This window comes from Lithobates pipiens, unplaced genomic scaffold, assembly GCF_037356315.1.
Source record: "Lithobates pipiens isolate NorthernLeopardFrog02 unplaced genomic scaffold, aLitPip1_a1.2 Scaffold_23, whole genome shotgun sequence".
NCBI classification, from domain to species: domain Eukaryota; kingdom Metazoa; phylum Chordata; class Amphibia; order Anura; family Ranidae; genus Lithobates; species Lithobates pipiens.
The window spans coordinates 266,832,632-266,846,793 of record NW_027507785.1 but is presented as its reverse complement, the minus strand read 5'-3'; the positions used below and the strand labels follow the sequence as shown (position 1 = coordinate 266,846,793).

Below are 14,162 nucleotides of genomic sequence, written 5' to 3'. Positions count from 1 at the left end.
AAGTGAATATACCCTGTACAAAGTGAATATTAGTAATCGGATGGTCCTATGTTCATCAAATCAATACATGGGGCTTTGGTTTGTATACATTGTATAATTGCTCATTTTAAAATCCTATAAATTATTTAATTGCTTATTTTAGAATCTCATTTGTGCTATATATTTACTAGATAAGTTCCCTTCAGCAACTCGTAGATGCTCCCAAAGAAAGGGATATTCCAGTGGGAAGGACTATGATCATCAGTGGTCATATGGTCACTTTGAATAACCAATCATGTGCAAGGGAAATAAAAAATGATTGGCTGTTCAAAGTAAACACAGCTTCATCATCTTCAGCAACATTCACTTTAAGATGTGACCAGCTTTAACTCCTTTAGTAAATTAACCCTGCTGAAACGCTTGCTGTTTTTATACTTTCCACTATTGTATATATGTGTCTAATTATTATTTGCAGTATTGTCTCCATTCTAAAATTTTGCACCTAACCTGAGTCTTTCCTTTTACCATTGTCAGTAGAACGACACGCTACATGTTTCTTACAAATGCGTGTTGAAATGTTAAATTGGACTATTATTATATTAGTAGTGTTAAATATTTTGGTAACAGTGATATATTCAGAAACCTAGATATATATTTTACAACCTAGTCAAAGGCCAGAGATGTACCTAGATGTACAGAGATGTACAAGAATCTTCAGCAGTCAATCAGATCAATCACTGGCCCTTCCACTGCAAGATGATGAAAACAGTTTGCCTTGCGAAAATGTTCTGAAAACCTCAGATGTGTGCCATAGTTTACTAAATAAACATAATTGGGTGAACTTGTTTAATTCATAGTCTGTATGCTATAGTGGAGCCAAAAAAGTATAGATGCAAATAAAATGCTGATTTTTGGTCTACTACTTCTTTAAGAAAAATAAATAAATAAAATGGGATACTCCACATAGTGTACGACAGTACTTAAGAATAGTAAGAAGGCAATATGAACCAAAGAACCTGTAGCAAAATGTAGGAGGGTCATCGCGGAATTATTTAAGGTTTTGTGGCACGCATTGCAAGCTAGAACTCTGGTGCAGCTGTGTATTCCAACCAATCGGGTCCGTTTGACAAAAAATAAAAGCTGAAAGGGGTAGTAAACCGCGGCAGTTTAAGAGAAAAAAAAACCCACCTGTAACACAATTGCATAGTGTGCAAGTGTGCATCACATACAGCACATTATGAAATACATACCTTAGAGCAGTGATGGCGAACCTTGGCACTCCAGATGTTTTGGAACTACATTTCCCATGATGCTTAACTACACTGCAGTGTGCATGAGCATCATGGGAAATGTAGTTCCAAAACATCTGGGGTGCCAAGGTTCGCCATCACTGCCTTAGAGCGATGCCCTCCAGCAGCACACTGTCACCGCTGAGAGGACTGACATCTTCCCCCAGTCTGTCTTCTGGGTTCACGTACTCCAGGTGTGTGAGTGGCTGAAGCTGTGATGACATCACTCCTGCGCATGCAGGCGGGAGCTCTCGATTTCGGCACGAAGTTCTAGCACAGTCCAGTGACATCACCGGCTGCAATCCAGGATGAATATCTTCTAAACGGTGCATGTTTAGGAGATATTCATTTTACCTTATTATAGGCTTATCTGTAAGTAAAAATCACAAAGCAGGCTTTACTAACAATTTAATTGAACAAGCTGAAGTTAGAAACTGGCTACCATGCAACGCTTCACCAGATTTAGTAGATCAACCCCAATGTTTGAAGCCTTTCACATGACCATAGGCTTTTAACTTCAGCTTGTTCAATAAAGTATTACTAAAGGCAAAACTTTTTTTTTATTTTTCGATAGAGTGGAGAGGGATTAGAATACCTGTCGTTTTTATTGCTGTATTGTGCCCTCATTAGGGAGATTCTCCCTCTCTCTCTGTCCATTATTGAAAGTAAAAGAAAATCCCAAATTTTGGGTTGTCCCCAGAAATTGTAATAGCATGGAAATCTTCCAATGGTGACATTAGTTCTGGTGACCTGGGGTCCCCAAGGAACTCCCTTAGTTTGCAGGGATTTCCTTTCACTTCCTGTTTGACTATGGGACAGGAAGTTAAGGAAAATCTTGGCAATCGGACACAGATGGCAAAATCTGCTCTATCCAAAATTGGGGGGGGTGTTGGAGTTTTAACAAAAATTCTTCTTTGAGCTTTGACAAAAAAAAATCACCCTGGAAGCTGATTGGTTTCCATGCAGGGCCACACCAGATTTTGCACTCTTGCAGTTTTAGTAAATCTACCCCATTGTTTTCATTGGTATTAAAGCTAAGCAAGGCTTGGCTTCTTTGACTGTTTTTTTTATTTTTTTTATTTAGTGAGGTGTTAAAAGGCCATTTTTAATGTTTTCCATTTAGCTGAGTTGTATAATAATCTTGACTCGGGGCTGGTCAAGTCTCGGGAACCAGGTAGTCCATGCGCTAGACATTATTTTTTTAGCCTTTATGGGCTTCTGCCCTCCTCTGGATTCGACTGCCATGCTCCTAAATTAAATCTTAAATAATATATTAAATAAAGCTGAATGTGTGTTTTTCCTATCCTGCATTTCTATCAGTATCGAAGTAATGTGAGTCTCAGTATCTGGCAGTCTGTTTATTTTGTAAGGCATATTTTTGTCTTCAATGGAATTCACCTGTTCAGCGTGCTCTACTGTATCCTAATCCACTCCCAGAGACATATGCTTAGAATGTGTATTCCTCACTGTCTGCAGAGTTCATTCTTTTTATTTTGTCTGCTATGAGGAGCCCAACTGTGAAATCTAAAGAACGATTATCTTTTCACACAAGAAGTTTAAACAAAAAGATGCTTGTTATTATTTGACAAGCCGCCCTGTTTGTTCTGCTTAGAGAATGGTGAGGTTTTCTTTTTCCACTGTTGACCTTACGTCAGTCTCATGTCAGCTATTTTTTCTTCCTTACCTGTACAGAGGTGCCAGCTGAGAGGTCGCCACGAAGGAGAAGCATATCGGGAACCAGCACATCCGACAAGGCTAGCTCCATGGACCCTGCCAATACCTCTCCGTTTAAAGTCTCTGTAAGTTGTACATTTTTCTTTTAATCTCTGTGGTCTTTACTATACACAACAAGGTGCTCTTTGCATTTGTATTTATCTACTCTTGAACACTTCTTCGTATAACCTTTGTATGGCTTCAAAAACATAAACTGTTGGGTCAGCAACCTGTAGATGGCGATCTACCAGTAGATCGCGGGCAGGGGACTGGTAGATCATGGTCTGGGCTTGCTGACCCACCATCCCAGAGCATCAAACGCAATGCAATACAGAGGGACTACTTGAAAAGTTGAGGCTGTAGTAGAAGGCAAGAGCCACGTAAGCCAATGTCTCCTCTGTAGCGCTGAGTTCTGTCCCATGCAGAGTGATACCAGCTGCACTCCACCTCTTATCCCAACTAGCGGTCTCTAGAGTGGTGCCAGCACCAGGAAAGAAGAGATCTTCAGGGCACTGTGAAGTAATACACTGGGCATATTGGTATAGAGCTGCTTGCACACTGATGTGCTGCGATTTACCCACACCGCAGGTGCAGTGTACCTGCAGCTTTCCTGCCAGTTTGCTGCGCTTAGCCATTTACTTCTGTTATATCCTTCTGTTTTACCACCCCCCCCCCCCCCCCCCAAATGTATGTGTGAATGAGCCCTAAGGGTGCCACTACCGAATGCAACTAAGGGCTCATTCACAAGTTCAGCAGGCACTTCTGCTCCTCTGAAAAGTGATCCAAGTGTGTGTTGACAGGTGTTATGGAGGCGCTATGTTGCCTCCTCACCGATGCGCAATGCATGTGATTTTGACACTATAGTATGGCAATCAGGTGGGAGGAGGCAACACTGTGCTCAGTTATCTTTGACTTGTTGTCCAGTTGGATCTGCACCTCCTTATGATTGCCTACCCCTGACATAGACATACTATTTGTTGTTGTAGACTCATTAAAGTGGTTGTACACCTCAGACATGAAATATGGACAAAGCATATCCCTCTATAGTATGTACTTGTTCCAGTTAAAAGCACCAAGTGTTATTTCTGTTTGCTGCTTTGTTCCTCTGCTATCAGTTTTTCCGACACCAAGAGACAAAAGGTGACAGGGGCTCTGTTCCTGTGTGGAGGGAGGTGGTCCCTTCCCTCCAATCTGCTCTGATTTCTCCTCCCTGAGCTCTGCAGAGTGTAATTTCAGCTTTTCGCCCCCTGTTTTCTGACAAGCTTTATAAATTCTGGACTTTGCACAGATGTATAGTAGATAAGACTGCAGATAAACAGGTAAAACTTAAGTAGGAGGATTTTTCCAGTCACTTCACTGGGCATATGTAAGGGTTCACAACCACTTTCATTTATATAAAGGCAAAAAAGACAATAATACATTTGCTATCAGAGTACAAAGGTGGAACTAGAGATTTTGTTCCCCAGACAGTCCATTTAGAATACGTTCTGCCAATTAAGAAAAATTCACACAACATATTTCCCTTCATCTCACCCCCTGCCCTGTTATATTTTTCTCCTTTTGTAGAGAACTGGAGGACGTAGATTTATGTTCCTTTCAGTATTTGCTATTGTATAGAACTCTACATTTTTTCTAATTAGACATTGTAGAAACAGAGTTCTGCAAGTATTAGCCCTTAAGCCTGGTAAACACTACAGTTTTTTTTATGCTGCACCAAAAAAACTGACAGCTCCTGTCAGGAGACGCTGTACTAACCATTCAAGGTTAGTACAGCGATCTCCCCGGGTGAGCTGTTGTACTCTGATAGGGGAACTCCCTCCACCCCCCTCGCCAGAACACTGATAAGTGCTGATCAGTGATCAATCGGCTGCTGGTTTTCCAGTATGCACATCTGACCCGACAAACCGTCATATACACGGGCAGAAGTCGGCCGGTATTTTTTGTACCGACAAATGTCTTCCAACATTCTGCCCGTGTGTACGGGACTTTAGAAAGACCTCAATGATTGGAGAATGTCTATAGGGCAAACTATTGTAAACCATCTAATTCACTGATATGGCTGCTGTGACCTGAAAGCCTATTGGCTGATGCATATTATTGCACTTTGTACACAATCTTTGTACTTTACACACACAGCTTGTTGAATGAGCCTGAATGGGCCTTAATGTAGAGCAGTTGGTTGGAGGGGAACATGGGATTGCCGTTAGTTTATACAATTGTTGTTTCTCCTTGTCTACTTCAGTGGGCCGGAGATACTTATGTGTTTAGCTTTTGGAATGGCAAATGGCATATTTGAGGCTTGTTGGTCATAATTAAGTGACTATGCTTCTATTGCTGACTTGATTTGGAAGGTGTCGGCTAAGGGCTGTCATCTTCATTCACCACTTTGCAAATCACTGACCTGAAACAAGCATGTGTGTATCAGGTGTTGATACAATTAATATGCAGACACTTGTTCCAGGTCAATGACTTGCCCAATAGGGAAGCAAAGATAATGGCTGCAACAACAGCTGCTCCCCTATTTCTAACTGGTGACAGGTTCCCTTTAATCGTCTGTTTTAAGTGCAATCATGATTTTGGCACACATGGCGTGTTTAGGTCTATACAATATATACCACATGCACTTATTTATGTTTTAAGAAAAAGAAAAGTGTGTGTATGATATACAGATGCATGTCCACATACAAAAATGTTTTTATTATTCAGCATTTTACAGCACCATCGATTTACGCAGAGCTTTATTTATATATATATATATATATATATATATATATATATATATATATATATATATAATTTACAATCCCTGCACTCAAGGAGCTTACAGTCTAAGGTCCCTAACTCACATTCATACCTACACATACTAGGACCATGTTAAAGTGGTTTTAAATCCTTTTTAACAATTCCAAAAAAAAAAAAAAACCTGCAAGATAAAGGCATAATGCATAGCATACTAGCCCATTATGAATCACTTACCTGAGATCGAAGCCCCCACAGCGGTCCTCGTTCACTGCTCTGGTGGCTGGCATCTCCCCGGGGGGTTGCTTCCGGCTATCGCGGCTTCTGGTGCTGTGATTGGCCAGAGCCGCCAGTAACGGCACAGTACAACTCAATCAACGGCACATATGTCATGTACTGATGACGTCATCACATGCAAATACAGGGGTATCTCCTAAACCAGGGATATGCAATTAGCGGACCTCCAGCTGTTGCAGAACTACAAGTCCCATGAGGCATAGCAAGTCTCTGACAGCCACAAGCATGAAACCCAGAGGCAGAGGCATGATGGGACTTGTAGTTTTGCAATAGCTGGAGGTCCGCTAATTGCATATCCTTGTCCTAAACCATTCAGGTTTAGGAGATATCCAGTGTGGCTACAGGTAAACCTTATTATAGGCTTGCCTGTAGTATAAAGTGGTTGTAAAGGGTTTTCAACCACTTTTAAAGATGTTGTAAAGTTTCAAATTTAAAATAACTAACTTGTTATACTTACCTTCTCTGTGTAATGTTTTTTCACAAAGCAGCCCCGATCCTCTTATCGTGTCCCTCATGGCCGCCTTCCCCCCTGCTGAGTGCCCCCATAGCAAGCTGCTTGCTCTGGGAGCACTCGTGACCAATCGACATCCATCTGGAAGAAAATCACCTTGCTTTTAGGAAAAAACTTAAGACCTTCCTCTTTTAGCTGATGATCAAAGCTCGCCACAGCGCCTAGAGGCGATTCAGTTCGCATTGTGCGCTATATAAGTATTTCATTCATTCATTCATTCGTGTATGCACATTCCCGAGGCCGCCTGTGTCTGTCTGACAGTTTTTCTCAACTTTTCAGTCAAGACACTCTTTAAAATTATAGACAACCTCAAGCACCCTTTAAAATTTTGGACAGTCTTGATGCACCCCATTCTAAAATGTAAAAAACTATTCTAATAGTTTTACATAATGCAGCAACATCCACACATAGACTCCCAATGATAGAGCTGATTTATTCTTTCAAAGCAAATACGCTTTAGCACACTGGTACTGACTAGTATTCCTATGTTTCTCTTCACCCTCAATTCTCTCAGCTAATGTGACCCCATTGCTGAGGGAGAGGGGCGCCGAAGGGTCAAACAAGGATGCTGTGGAGGCAGCAGAGATCATACTTATCAACTGATGACATTGTTAGGATGCCAGTGTCAAGAAAGTCCTAATGGTGCATAATAAAAACCTGTGGCTCTGTGTAATTAAAAGGAAAAGATGATCCACCTGCTGGCTTTTTTAGGCATTTTGCCAGGCACTCTGGTTGAAAAAGACTGGTCTATGAGGCACACACAGCATGGCTCAGACCCCACCCACCCCCCGCCCCTCACTGGCTGTGATTGATGGCAGTGAGACTCAATGGCTCAGGCTGCTGTGTCCGAGCTAATGAGGAAGCGGAGACCTGAGAGCACCTCTGCTCTCGTGCACATTGCTGGATCAGGATTGGGCTCAGATAAGTATAAGGGGTGGGCGGATCTGCACACTGAAGGTTTTCGACTACATGAAGGTAAAAAACCTTTAGCCTTCACGACCGCTTTAAGTTGGCCATAGATGGTGTGAAAAAAAATCGGTTGAATCCCCTCCTGGAACTATTGTGTTCTCCTGGGTGGGGGGTTGCGTGAAGCCGTCCTTGCTGGGAGAACACAGTGACTATTGCTAGCGGCTATAATCGCATGACAAATCCGACATATAGGCTGTACCCAAGTCAGTCGATGGATTAACTTGGGTCCAATCATCCTGCCCATACATGATTTGAATCTCGTCTTTAGACAGGAGCCATTTAACAAAACCATATGGTGTTTGTCTTTTACATGTAGTGCTTATTTATTATGTATGTGAATTGTATTATGTTCTAGTATGTTATTCTGGTGTTGTACAGTGCAGTGTTTTACAGATCAGTCAATATATAGATAATGGTCCAGACCTATACCATTAGCTCCATTAAGCAGCTGTATTGTGGGAGAATTGTGGGAGAAAGACGTCAGGCCTCTGAGCGAGTAATAACCATCAGTTCCCAATCTGATTAAGAATCACTTCAGCATTATGATTGTATGTTAGGTGCAGTTGGATTGCTCCTGCTAGTGTTAATACTGATGCAGCAAGGAGCTTCTTTTGTCTAGCACAGAGTGTAATTGGATGTGAGGGAATGCCGTCTGCTTCTAGCTCCTCTGGTCCTGGTAAGTGTAACAAAAGCCAACACAGTCAGCAAAAGTGAAGGTCAGGAAAAACCTGCTGAGATGTTCCAGCTGCCGGTGCTTGTGTCTTCCGCAGTCACAGATTCCACCCTGTCGGTGCCCAGAATTACCTGGGAGGAAGATCACAATGTAGCTGGGCACTCACAGACAGCCCTGCGTTATGCAGATGTGACCAGAGAGATTGCTTTATGCTCGCACAACTCTATAAGCCTGAATGCATGCATGCGTTTTCATTTTTTATGTTTTGGTACTACCGGTATTCCACTGCAGTTATTCTTGCACCTTAAAACAATTTGAGTCTAAATATGAACCCATAGATTTAATATGTTGCATAATTAACAGGAACCTTGAAAATGCCTGGGGGGACCCCATTTAGAGTCCCAGGCAGCAGATTGCATAACTGTGCCTTCATAGATAAAGGTGTCCTCTAGACCACCAAACTGCACCCAGAAAAACTTGTTACCCTGATGTTAGACAACATTGCTGCCATAGCCTAGTCTTTTAAAGAATAAGTTTACTTTTTGGGAAAATAAATGCACTTTTTTTTTGCATGTTAAAAAATGTACATTTATTTGGAGCTTGTAAAGCATTGCACCAGCAATCAGCAGATCACTGGTGCCATGCAGGTCTCCAGCAGACCTGCCTGTATATCTGTGTGCTGGTACAATCTGACAGGAGGCATAAATTAACTATGGCGGTGCGTCGCAGCTCTATGGTAGTTAATTGAAAACGACAAGCTTGCGGGACCTTGTAGTTTTCCATGCACAGAGCCTTGTTAAACAGTGACGGGGCTGGGTGGGCGGAGCCCTGCTCAGCCACTTTTTTTTTTTTTTTTTTTTATCGTGACAGCTAGCGGGGAGGGAGCAGAATCCCCAGTAGCAGTGGGGATTGGGGAGGTGCACGGTTCGGTCTGTTGGTAACATGTTACACCCTGAATATGAGTGTAATATGTAACATGTTACGACAGGTGAACTTGCCCTTTAACGTGGTTGTAAACCCTTTTGTGTTACTTTTATCTATATGTAAGCCTGGAATAAGGCTTAACTATAGGTGGTGGGAATATCTCCTAAACGTGCGCCATTTAGGAGATATTTCACTTGTAGTGCGCCAATGTCGTCATTGGCATATGCACTGTGAAGAAACGCACCATCGTGCCGTTTCTTCCCCCAGTGTGTGCCATGACTGATGGCTCCCACATGGCTCCGGCCAGTCACAGAGCCAGAGTCCGCGGCCCTGGAAGGAAGAGGGGCGAAGATGGACGCAGCCTGCACAGGGGACAGCACGGGATTTCTTTGCAGGCAAGTGTCATATATGCTTTTAATTTGCAGGCCTTGCAGGGAGCAAAAGAGGAAATGAAAGCCATCAGGGTTTACTACCCCTCTAACTGCTACAATAATCTGGTAGTTTTAATTTTAACTAGTCATAGTGTTCCTATTTTAATGATGCTTAAAGTGGTTGTAAACCCAGCAAAGTGAATGGCCTCAGGTGATACACAGAGATGAAACAAATTTTCCTACATAAGTTGTACCTGTTTATCTGCAGTCTTCTCTACATCTGTTCAAAGTCCATAATTTATAGAACTTTTCTGAGCTGTTAGAAAACAGGGGGCGGAGAGCTGAAATCACACATTACAGCTCAGTTAGGAGAGCTCTGAGAGCTGATTGGAGGGAATGGACACATCCCCCTTCACACATTACACAGGAACTGAACTGAGGCTGTCAATCGGCTGGAGTTACCTCCAATGTCAATTACAGGTTGTGTGCTGGGGATCCCTCCCCTGTCACCTTTTTTTCTCTTGATGTCAGGTAAACTTGTCAGAAGTGCTTAATGCTAGTAGAAGAGGAATGAAGCAGCAGACAGAAATGACACGTTGTGCTTTGGATTGAGACAAGATCACACTATAGAGGGATGTGCGTTGTTCATATTTCATGTCTGAGGTTTACAACCACTTTAAATATATTTAGGGATGTAGTGATTTTAATTTAATTTATGACTACTGAAATACTATTATTGTGAAATAATCCCTAGCAACAACTGGGTAAAAGCAAGTTATGCCGTACGTTCTAGCCTTGCAGTTAGGGGTTAAAAGCAGAGCAGGGAGAATAATTTCAGAATGTCAGAACTGCTCATGGTATGTAGAGACTTTCTGACATACTGGGAAATCCCTCTTCAACCATTCACGTTTTTTTTTTTTTTTTCTGGGATGAAGGAGAATTATTCTTTTACTGTGCCTGGTTCACATCCATTTGTGGATCAAGTTGGGGAGCAGGCTGAAGCCTAACAATAAAGATCAGTTTTTGCAGTTTTTTTCCTTCATAAACCCTGGAAGAAAAATGCAGAACAATGCTACTCGTTTGTATTTGCCTACTTGAATTTTATGCTTAAATTTAAAGTGGTTGTAAACCCTTACAAACCATTTTGACCTACAGGTAAGCCTAGATTAAGGCTTACCTGTAGGTCCAAGAAATATCTCCTAAACCTAAACAGTTTAGGAGATGTTTACAAAAAGGCAGGCACCTCTTGCGGCGCGCAGGGGCACGTAGCAGGCCGCAGATCACAGCGATATGCCGCTCGTGTCGGCTCCCGTGCGCATGAGTGGGAGTGACGTCATCGCGGCTCCGGCAAATCACAGCGCTGGAGCAGCGAGACCCGGAACTCACTCCGGGATACATGGTAGCGGTGAAGATGGAGGACCGCTTCGGGGGCTTCGTTCTCAGGTAAGTTATTCATAATGAGCTAGTTTGCTATGCATACTAGCTCATTATGCTTTTGCCTTGCAGGTTGCATTTAAAAAAAATATATATATATAAAGTGCCTTTACTTCCTCTTTATTATCACATCTTTGCACTTCTATCTATTTATCCTGGTTTCATTTCTAATGTTTTAGTCTGTAGCAGATAAAAAATGCAAGGACTATGTACTAATGTATAGCAGTCTTAAGCTGGTCATAGATTGATTATAATTCATTAAGTTCAGCAGGAACTGGCCAAATTTCATTCCATCTATGGCTGTTCCCGTTCGAGAGAAGTTTATTGACTTCTCTCTAATGGGACTGTTGGAAAACTTTCGTCAGATCGATGCTATATCCACCTAGAGAAGTATGAATCTGAAAAACAAAAAATTATTCTTACATCTTTTAAGGCCTCATGGCCACTGGCGTTTTAAAAAACGAGCTGTAAATACCGACGTCAGGAAAAAATCAGTGTTAAAAATACGATTTTATCCTCGTTTTGCATTGGCGTCCATTGATTTGAATAGAAATCGCACCGGAAGTTGGATCAAGATGATCCAACCTGCGGTGGGACTTGTGTGCTCAGAATCTTGAAGGGGAACCCCTCCAAAATGTAAAAAAATAAAATAAAATAGTGTGAGGTGTCCAAGATCCATACCAGACCCTTATCCGAGCACGCAGCCTGGAAGGTCAGGAAGGGGGTGGGGGGAAACGAGCAAGCGCCCCCCCCCCCCTCCTCTGGACCATACCAGGCCACATGCCCTCAGCATGTGGGGGGTTTGTGCTTTGTTTGGGACAGGGGGGCCCTGTGCCCCCCCACGCAAAGCACCTTGTCCCCATGTTAATGAGGACAAGGGCCTCCTCCCTACAACCATTGCCTGGTGGTTGTCGGGGTCTACAGGCAGGGGCTTATCAGAATCTGAAAGCCCCCTTTTAACAAGGGGGCAACCAGATCTCGGCTCCCATCTTAGGTGAATGAGTATGGGGTACATGGTACCCCTACCCATTCACCTAAGAAAAATAAATAAAAGAAAAATGTCAAAAATAAACACACTATCCTACTTAAAGTATTTTATTAAGGCAGCTCTAGCTCTTCTCCCTCTTCTGGTGACGTCTTCACCCTCTGCCGGTTCCTTCTCCTCTCTGTGCTGTCCACTCTCTCCGCTATATTCTTGCTCATTTGCAGGATCTTCTCATTCTTCTGGTGCGACTTCTATTCAAATCAATGGGCTCTCATAGGAAACCGTTGATTTTGAATAGAGACAGAGAAACGCGGCTGAAAGCTAGCGCGGCTAAACGCGCATTGACTCCAATGCAAAACACGGATAAAATCAAGTTTTTTTTTTTCTGCCGTGCTCGGTTAAAAGTCTGGGTTGGATTGGGGCAAGGGACCCCCCACGCCACAACAAGTTTCCCTTTAAAATCTGGTATCGTCTTGGCGGGGAACCTTACGCAAGGTGTTTTTTTTGTTTGTTTTGTTTTTTTACTTTTTGGCAAGGTTCCCTTTTTTAAGATTCTCTGCACACAAGTTGCACCACAAGCCCGATCATCTTGATCCGACTTCTGGTGCAACTTCCATTCAATTCAATGGGAACCATTGATTTTCAATAGACATAGAAAAGCCGGACGAGGCTTAATGCTGTGTATACAGCGTTAAGCCTTGTTAAAACGCGTTTGACACCTTATACCGCCGCCTGGCGTTTATACAGCTCTAGCGCTGGAGCCTGGGTTTTTATTTGGAGCATAAAAAGGCCTATGACACTTACAGCTCCTAAACGCCTTGGTGGGCATGAGCCCAAAGGGCAAATAGAAAAGAATTTAATCCGGATGGCCGCACTCCAACAACGATTTCTTTATTGGTTAAAAACCATACAGCAAAAGATGAAATCAACAGCTGACATGTTTCACACCATAACTAGTGCTATGAGTAAGCCCAGTAGTTACGGTGTGAAACATGTCAGCTGTTGATTTCATCTTTTGCTGTATGGTTTTTAACCAATAAAGAAATCGTTGTTGGAGTGCGGCCATCCGAATTGAATTATTTTCTATATGCTACTTTGCATACTGAGCCAGCACCACTATTTGAGGAGGAGAAGATTTTTTTTTTTTTTTTTGTGACCCAGACACCTGGGGCTGGTTCTTTTCCCTGTTTGTTCATTTATCCGGATTGTAGGCCATAGGCCAGTGATGGCGAACCTTGGCACCCCAGATGTTTTGGAACTACATTTCCCATGATTCTCAAATACACTTCAGAGTGCATAAGCATCATGGGAAATGTAGTTCCAAAACAAAAGCGGCTGTAAAAATGACCGTGGGCATGAGACCTAATGTTTATTCAGTTAGTTTGCTACTTAGTACTTACTTTTATAAAAGCAATCATAGAGTTGCTGGAATTCCTCATTCACTTTACTAAACAACCTATTTATTTAGTTATTTATTACAGGTACTTATATAGGGCCGTCAATTTATGCAGTGCTTTACATATATATTGTACATTCACATCAGTCCCTGCACAGGAGCTTACAATCTAAAGCTGGCCATACACCTATAGATTATCTGCAGATTTTCTATGGTTAGATGGAAAAAGTGCAACAGATTTCTCATTGTTTGCTAAACTGTGTGGATGGAGGAATCTCCCACTTTTTCAATCTAACCATAGAAAATCTGCAGATAATCTGTAGGTGTATGGCCAGCTTAAGGTCCTTAACCTCCATTTATATCTACACATACTAGCCTATTAATTTACCAGCATGTCTTTTATAAACATTCATATTGATAAATTCATGTTTTTTTTCCCAATTTCACAGTTAGCTCTTCTTTTTGAACACCTTCAGGTTTCATTCACCATTTTGTAAAATTACAAAAATGAATGTAAAAAATTGTAGGATTATAAATTGCATAGATAATTGCATATAATACAAGCCTCCCCGTCTTCCTACTTATAACTGTTTTGTGCTAGTTCACCAGTAGTGCTCAGTAGTATTTCCAAGGAATTTAGTCCTTTTGTTCTCAACTTTCAAAAGGCTTTGTACTGTTCTAGTTCCCCGGCCTGTAGATGGCTACTTTTATTCATGTCTGGGAAAGCAGTGGGCATCTTTAGCTAGAAAGCCCACAAACCAAGACAATGGGAACCTGATTCAATTCATACTTCATTCAGACTCCTCAGGGTTTCTTATTTTTTTAATTAGAAAAAGCCTTGATGCAAATAACCAGCCATTGGATTGTGAGTAGTAAACTTCA

General features: G+C 42.0%; 1 protein-coding gene across 14 annotated transcripts in view; it reads left to right on the top strand.

Moving 5' to 3' along the window:
- Nucleotides 1–14,162, top strand: part of RASAL2 (RAS protein activator like 2) — a 468,530-nt gene that overhangs the window by 344,807 nt on the left and 109,561 nt on the right. For all 14 annotated transcript variants that reach the window (XM_077453167.1, XM_077453166.1, XM_077453165.1 and 11 more), the window contains one exon: nt 2,961–3,067. In XM_077453167.1, coding sequence (XP_077309293.1) covers nt 2,961–3,067 — 107 coding nt within the window. The remainder of the gene's footprint in view (nt 1–2,960; nt 3,068–14,162) is intronic.